Source organism: Rhincodon typus, chromosome 41, assembly GCF_021869965.1.
Source record: "Rhincodon typus isolate 14 chromosome 41, sRhiTyp1.1, whole genome shotgun sequence".
In the NCBI taxonomy this organism is placed as follows: Eukaryota; Metazoa; Chordata; class Chondrichthyes; order Orectolobiformes; family Rhincodontidae; genus Rhincodon; species Rhincodon typus.
In genome coordinates this window covers 1962469-1971016 of record NC_063372.1, presented here as the reverse complement: position 1 = coordinate 1971016, position 8548 = coordinate 1962469, and the positions used below count along the sequence as shown (strand labels likewise).

At 47.8% G+C, this 8548-nt stretch overlaps 1 protein-coding gene across 1 annotated transcript in view; it reads left to right on the top strand.

Moving 5' to 3' along the window:
- tamalin (trafficking regulator and scaffold protein tamalin) overlaps window positions 1–8192 on the top strand; it is a 15419-nt gene extending 7227 nt beyond the window's left edge. The window contains exons 5-7 of the mRNA XM_048618831.1: window positions 1633–1699; window positions 2957–3023; window positions 7204–8192. Of these exons, the coding sequence (XP_048474788.1) occupies window positions 1633–1699; window positions 2957–3023; window positions 7204–7631 (562 nt within the window). The 3' untranslated portion in view covers window positions 7632–8192. The remainder of the gene's footprint in view (window positions 1–1632; window positions 1700–2956; window positions 3024–7203) is intronic.
- The last annotated feature ends 356 nt before the right edge of the window (window positions 8193–8548 follow it).

Sequence of the window (8548 nt, the reverse complement as noted above, 5' to 3'; positions counted from 1 at the left end):
TGAGTCACACTGTTTTTCCTCATCAATATTGAAATGACGTTTTGTGTTGTAAAATGGTATTCTTCTCTTCCATCTTTTGTTGAATGTACTCATTCTTGCTAAGGTTGGTTTCCGTGACAACCCTCAAGGAATCGTTATCATACACGGGCCTAAACACAAGCTTCTTTGTAATTCATTCACGGGACGTGTGTGTCACTGGCTGGTTTGAGCATTTATTGCCCATCCCTAATTGCCCAGAGGGCAGTTAAGAGTCAATCACGTTGCTGTGGGTCTGGAGTCACATGTAGGCCAGACCAGGTAAGGATAGCAGTTTCCTTCCCTAAAGGACATTAGTGAACCAGATGGTCTGACAGTCAGCAACGGTTACATGGTTATCATTTGACTCCTTTTTCCCTTCCAGTTTTTTGAATAAAAGTTGAATTCATTTGCCATGGTGGGAACAGAACCCATATCCCCACAACATCAGCCTGGCGTTCTGGATTATTAGTTCAGGAACATTACCACTGGGCCACTGCCTCATTATTTTGTGTTCCTCATCAAATTTTGGTACGTATGCATTTTCCAACAGGGGGCGGGAGATGTCACCAGATCACGATCAATCAAGGGGACATGATGGCCTCATGGTATTATCGCTGGACTGCTCATCCAGAGAACCAGGTAATGATCTGGGGACCCAGGTTTGAATCCCACCATGGCAGATGGTAGAATTTAAATTCAATAAGTGTCTGGAATTAAGAGTCTAATGATGACCATGAAACCATTGTGGATGGTGGGAAGAACTCATCTGGTTCTCTGGTGAAACTGCCATCCTTACCCAGAGACAGCAAGAACTGCTGGAGTCAGAGATAACACAGTGTGGAGCTGGAGGAACACAGCGGGCCAGGCAGCATCAGAGGAGTAGGAAAGTTGATGTTTTGGGTCGGGGACCCTTCTTCAGAAGAAACCCAAAACGTCAACTTTCCTGCTCCTCTGATGCTGTCTGGCCTGCTGTATTCCTCCAACTCCCCGCTGTGTTGCTTCTGCCATCCTTACCCAGTCTGGTCTACATGTGACTCCAGACCCGCTGCAATGTGGTTGGTTCTTAACTGCCCTCTGAGCAATTAGGGATGGGCAATAAATGTTGGTCCAGCCAGCAATACCCTCATCTCATGAACAGATTATTAAAAAAGAAGTACTGGATCCTGGCTCTTTGGTCTTTCCTGTATATAATTTCAGACATTCAAACCTTTCTCACCACTCCAGCCAGGATCAGTTGACACAGACTAAGAACCTGGTCTCTGTACCTCGGTACCACCTTATGTAACAAAATGCCTCATGGCTCCACTGGTGTGAGCCACATGGCAAATTTCCTGTCGACGTGGGATCACTGGAGGCCATGTCAGCTGGGAGAGAGTCCCCTTGGTGACGAATGGACAGAGGGAGATATCTCACCATGTTGTTTGCAATTCAATGGCTGGTCGTGGCACAGAGTTGGCAGTGAACTGGGAAGCAATGCATTATGTAGAGGAAGACGGTGGGTTAATGCCAGTGTTGAGATAGAGTCAGTGGAAAAGCTGCCAAAGAATAAGTAGAGGCGAAGAGAGAAAATGCATTTTGAAAAGTCAATTAACTGATACATTCCCACACTGACAGGCTGGAGACGGTGTATGGAACCTCTATCAGGCGGGCTGAGTTGGAAACCAGACTGCAATATCTGAAGGTAAGTGGCATCTTGCTGTGTTTTGGGCCTCAGAGCATTTACTTAATGATTGGCTGGGGCATCTAGTGAAAGGGCAAAATTCACAAACTCAGACTACGCCCCTGGTTCTAGAGTCCCCAACCAATGGAAATAGTTTATCTTCATCTTTCCTGTCACTATCTTGAAGACTTCTATCAGATCACCCTTTATCCTTCTAAATTCTAGAGAAAACAGGCCTCATTTGTATAATCTCTCCCCATAACTTAACCCCTGAAATCCAGGTATCATTCTTGTAAACCGATGCTGTACTTCCTCCAAGCCAAACCATCCTTCCTAAGGTGCGATGCTCACAGTACTCCAAGTGGGGTCTAACCAGAGTTTTGTATAACTGCATTTTGGGCTTCCTCATTCTTTGATCAAGTGGGCTGAGGGTTTGAGGTACCAGACAGTTTTAGACCAGAAACCAGAGAACAATTTTCCAGGCTGACACTCCAGTGCAGTGCTGAAGGAGGCCAGCACTGTTGTTGGTGCTATCTTTCGGATACCATGTTCAACTGAGATCACATCATGCTTTTTATGATAGATATAAAAGGATCCCATTAACACAATTTGGAGAAGAGCAAGGGACTTTCCCCCTGGCGTCCTGGCCAATATTTGTCCCTCAGCCAACAAAACAGAAAAGTTAAGACCAAAAATGGAAATTACTGGAAAAAAAATCTCAGCAGATCTGGCAGCATCTATGGAGAGAAAGCAGAATTAACATTTCAGGTCCATTTCGGGAACAGGTTCTGAAGAAGGGTCACTGAACCCAAAGCGTTCACTCTGCTTTCTCTCTCCATAGATGCTACCAGACCTGCTGAATCTCTCCAGCAATTTCTGTTTTTGTTTCTGACTTCCAGCTTCTGCAGTTCTTTCTTTTGTTTTCTTGTACAGATCACAAAACACATTTTCTGGTTGTTACCTCATTGCTGTTTATGGGGGCTTGCTATTTGCGGTAATTGGTTGCTGTGTTGCCGGTATTATAACAGTGAACACCTTTCAATGGCATTTCACTGACTGTAAAGTGCTTTGGGATGCCCTGAGGTTGGTGGAAGGCGCTATTGGAATGGAAATTGTTGTTTCAGGTTTTGTTGGGGGGACTTGCTCCTGAACCATCCCTCCCCACTCGCCCCCTACCCCCACCATTATCTCCTCAGGGCTCCGGCACCTCCGATTCTGGCATCTTTTCAGACTGGGTCCATGATTTCTCACAGGCTTACTGCTGTTTGTGTTTTGCAGCAAACACTGCAGGAGAAATGGGAAGAGTACAGGTCCCTCATGGTTCAGGAACAGAGACTGGTGCACGGTAAGTGACCTCCTCACTTTCTTCTTCATGGTGGGGAGGGGGAGCGTCCAGGAACAGGGAGGTGTGTGGTCTTCTGTTGACTGACGAAGCTACTTTAGGTGTGGAGTTCAGGTTTTATAGAACTGGGGAACTTGGTTTCTTGGTGGAGTGTTATGTCCTGGGTTACAGTCACCACCAAATAAACACTGACCGTAAAATAAACAGCATTAAGCTTTTGACAGGTTCCTCGTCTTGGCATTGGGGCCACTTGTGACTAAGTCCAAACCTAGGATTTGCCCCAGTTTGCCCCCTTGGATCTTCATGCAATCTTTTAGCTGGAGAGATGGGGACAGTTTTAAAAGGATTTTGCACAGCTTGAACATTTTAATGGACTGTCACGCAGATGATAAGGTCATTGCATACAGTCCTTTTTGGTGGGCAGTTTGGCAGGGCTCAGGTACAATGCCCACTGCCTGTAGCAGGCACATTGGTGTCAATGCGATTGGCCCAAGCATGATGCACAGTGGCTGTTACAACTGAGAAGCCTTTTTTAATAAGAAAAGCATGGCAGCTGGCATCTTCTTTGCACTCCCCTGCTCTGTCTAAATGCCCCCATAATCATGCAGCAGTCTGCTCCACTTACCCTGCAATGTTGGAGAGCTGAACGCCGCATTGGCATCGGAACAAGGCGCGAAAATGGCCCGCAAAAGTTGGCGCGCTTAACATGCCTTTGTCGTCAATGCCCGTGGCAATGGCAAACGGTCTACGGCATTTGCTGAATGTAGGTGCCAGGCTACAATACAAGGTGACAGCACAAGCGGTGGCACAGCATTGCACATGGCTCGCTGAATACTTGAACATAAACTGGTACCAATGCCCTCCCCTCCCCCCTCAAGCAGTCTCCTTCAGAATTCCAGCAACTTTTTCTTCTTTCACTTGCTGCATTTTCATGTGCATTTTCAGCCATTTGTCCCCTGCCCTCTGCTAATCATTCTATTTTGTGCGCACCACTGACTGGATACTGCCTGTGCACAACACCAGCACAGAATCATAGAGAATAGGAACAGGTGTAGGCTGTTCGGCCCTTCGAGCCTGCTGTATCATTCATGCCTGATCATCGAACTCAATACCCTGTTCCCACTTTCTCCCCATACCCTTTGATCCCTTTATCCCTAAGAACCATATCTAACTTCTTGAAAACATTCAATGCTTTGGCCTCCACCGCTTTCTGTGCCAGACAATTCCATAGGATCCCCACTCTCTGGGTGAAGACATTTCTCCTCATCTCACTCCTAAAAGGCCTACCCTGTATCTGGACTCCCCAGTCATCAGGGACATCCTTCCCGTGTTTATCCTGTCTAGTCCTGTTAGAATTTTATAGGTTTCTATGAGATTCCCCCTCATTTTTCTAAACACCAGTGAATATAGTCCGAACTGAATCAGTCTCTCTTCATACGTCAGTCCTGGTAAACCTTCACTGTACTCCCTCCATCACCAGAACATCCTTCCTCAGATAAGGAGACCAAAACTGTGCACAATACTCCAGGTGTGATATCCCTCAGGTCCTGTACAATTGCAGCAAGCCTTCCCTGCCCCTGTACTTGAATCCTCTCACTATGAAGGCCAACATCCCATTTACCTTCTTCACCTCCTGCTGCCCCTGCAGGCTTACTTTCAGTGACTGGTGTAGAAGGACACCCAGGTCTCATTGCACCTCCCCCTTTCCCAATCTATCACCGTTCAGAACATAATCTTGATCTGTTTTTGCTCCCAACATGGATAACCTCACATTTACCCACATTATCCTGCACCAGCCATGTATTTACCCACTCACTCAATGTGTCCCAATCACACTGCAACATCTCTTCATTCTCCTCACAGCTCACCCTCCCACCCAGCTTCGTGTCATCTGCAAATTTGGAGATATTACGTTCAGTTCCCTCACCGAATCCATTAATATATATTGTGAATAACTGGGATCCAAGCACTAATCCCTGTGATACCCCACTAGTCAGTGCCTGCCACTTGGAAAAACGCCTGTTAGTTCGTACTCTGTATTTCGTATCTGCCAACCAGTTCTCTATCTATGTCAGTACACTACCGCCAATCGCATGTGCTTTAATTACATGCTAAGCTCTTAACTTTATCGAAAGCCTCCTGAGGATAGTTCCAACCATTTGAATTAAAGCCATCTGTATTTGCCATTCTAGTGCCCTGCAATGATTAGCTCTCAGTTATCCTGTTGCCCCAACCAGGGATTGGGCAAGCGGCTGTTTTCTTGAGTTGAACCCAGCTCCTCACCAGCTCATTGATATGAGGGAGTTAACCTGCCAGATGGTGCAGTACGCCAAGCAGTGCCCAGATTTTGCAAACCAAGTTGTTCAGTTGAGACCATTCTGGCTTTCAGCCCTCGTCTGTGCTGTTCGATTTGAGGTTGGAAATGGGAATGGAACTACAAAACCCCACCCCACCCCCAAACCTCGGGAAAATGGTGGGGATGGGCTGCCATGTTGGAAAGTGTGAGTGGGTTGGCATGATCAGACTTTACTGTGACATCCTCAGATCATAGGACAAAGGAAGACCAGAACGGAACTGGTTCACCTACCATCTTGATGGTCTCATGGCTCAACCATAAATGGAGGTGGTTGATTAATGATTGCAATGAACTGCCATCAGCTAATCCACAATAGACTGAGACATGACATAAGGAGATGGAAGACTTTGGAAATAATGGGACAAAATGGCCTGTTCCTCTCCAGCCTTTCATGGGACATGGGCATCACTGGGCAAGGCCAACATTTGGTGCTTATCTGTGAATGCCCCTTGAATTGAGTGGCTTGCCCATTTCAGAGGGTGTTTAAGAGTCAACCACATTGGCTGTGGGTCTGGAGTCACATGTAGGCCGGACCAGGCAATGATGGCAGATTTCCTTCCCTGAAGGACAATAGTGAAACTGATGGGTTTTTCCAACAATTGATAACAGTTGTCAAATTGCACCCTGAAAAAAATTCACCTTTGAGTGAATCAATCCCACTCTTTCCACCAGCTCCCAAATGAGTCGGTTCTATCAACTGACAATTTGAGATACTCTTTCTGCAGATTAGCTTGGAATTTAGCACATCCCCACCCCCAATCCATCAAACAAACGCCATGTCCCCTGGTTGGACAGTTCTGGACAAGGTGAAACAGCTTATTACATTACACATTATCTCATGCCTGTAGCAGGGTATCCAAAAGTACGGGTCAGCACCCCAAATGGGGTCGCATGCCGAAATTGCATGGATATGAAGTCTGAGGCAGAAACGGCCGCCTAGGAGCTCCACCATCATTTACTACTGCTCTCCCAGTTCCACTCTCCCTGCTCTCCCAGGCCTTTTTATCTCCCCCTGCACCCACTGCAATCTCGCTGAAGGATTGCAACCATTTTCAAGCCTGGAAAGCTGGGTCACAGTTGGGAGAAAGTTTGGGCTCAAGTACTGATCAATAGAATCCTCATCACTATTCCGTCACCTCTTGACCCTCCCTTCAATCTCCGCTCCTCAATCCAATCCTCCCAACTCTTCAATCTTTCTGCTCACTGTCTTCTCCATTCTTTACAATCTCGTTTTTCTCTTCTGGTGATTGGAGTGGCATGTAACAGCCTAAGGTCTCATTGCAGCCAATGTCTTATAAAACAGCGGGATTATCTCACTTCCTGTCTGGCTGGTCACACACCTGGCATCTGGTTTTGACGTTGAGTCTTTGGAATAGCTCTAAGTCCCATGTAATTTGCTGATTCTCATTGTTTTGGCTCATAGGCAAAGAACAGGCACTTACATAGGTAGTACCAAAGGGCTTCATTGCCTGCAGACTTGTGCCCAGTGGTCTAAGTCTGGCCTGGCATGGTGTCCTTGGCACCTATTTGAGGACCACCATGTGTCTGAATCCACTCCTTTAAGATGCCCATTGTAGCGAAGGGCTTTGTCTTGTAAGCTGGCACTCTACGCGCACTCTGCCAATGCTGGTTCCCTTGATTCAATGGCAGATATGTAGACCCAGTGAAGAGACTGGTTCTGCAAGTCTGTCACGAGGATAATGGAGCTGGACTTGGCTGCGTGAGCGGAAGGGTGCCAGTCTCCTGGAGCCCCAAGTACCAGCATAAAAGTGGCAAACCCTCTTTGTCTGTCGACCTCACCGCCTGGTGTTTCTGCCCTCTCTCCAGGCATTGTGTCAAAAGATCCAAGTGTTTATGACGCTTTCGAATCGGTGACAGCCAGCCTTTGTGGCCAAACACATTACCTCAGCCCTTCCGCCCAGAGGCAGCCCGGCTCCGGTGGCAGTACCCGCAGCAGTGCCATGGAGGGCGATGACGAGCCCATTTATCAGACTTGTATCTTTGACCCGTTGGACATGGGCAGCGACGACAGCCATGGCAGCGAGGTGGTACTTGCCAAGAAGCTGCTGACAAGGAGTGTAAGCGCCAAGGCTGGCCATAATGGAGTCTCCTCTTCCACTTGGGATAAAGTCAACAACCAGAGCGCCTTTGGAACGCTGCCGAGGAAGTCCAGGAGGAAAAGCTTGAGGAAGAGGCTGCTGAAGTATATCCCTGGACTCAACCGTTCTGTGGAAGAGGAAGAAAGCCAATTGTAGGCCGAGGGGCGGCATCTTTATTTATTGTGATTCCCTGATTCTGCCACTAAAATCACATGGAACAGCCACCACCAGGAGGATTACCAAGAGGCGAGGGTACCAAAGTGCTTTGACTTCAAGTCTTTGCATAGTGAACAGCAGATAGGTGGCACACAACTGCCTGAGGAGCCAGTTGGACAGTATCAACACCTTCAAAAAGCAAGCTTTGCAGTTTGTGCGCTGAGTTTGGGGAGGGGAGGGGTTTGTAAGATTTAAGTATAACTATTTTTGACCTTTCAAATGAACCAGTGTTGAGTGGGTAGGGGAGAGAACAGTTCCCTTCACTTGTGTTCATATATAAGACAGTCCTTTAACAATTGTCTTCCAATTGTTACTCTCCTGCCACCCCCTTAACTGCAAGGGAGAAAACTTTCAGAGCTACAGGGAAAGAACAGACTCAAAGGGCTGACTGGCCTACTCCTGCTCCCATTTTCCACAAACAGGGAAGGGTGGGACTAATTGGACAGCTCCACCGAAGAGAGAGCATGGGTCTTGTGGGCTGAATGGCCTCTTGCTGTGCCATGTCATGCTGTGATACTATCTCACCGCGCGCCCGCGCCCGGGGGGGGGCGGGGGGGGGGGGGGGGGGGGGGGGGGGGGGGGGGGGGGGGGGCACTTCCTCTGGTGCCAGAAGCTATCTTGGTACCTTGCCTGGCGAGGCATTCCTCAAGCTGCGGGCATTGCCATCCATGCACTAGGGCACTCATCTATAAAAGCAAACCTGTCCTCAGTCGCTGCTGGCGAAACTCTTTGTGTTTTGTTTTTGTTTTGGCTGTTGCGTGGAGTTTTTGGTTCTTTGAGCCTGGCCACCATTTTCTTCACAGCTCCAGGGCATTGTAAGGTGATTTGTCACACAGGCTATGACTGACGTCACTCCA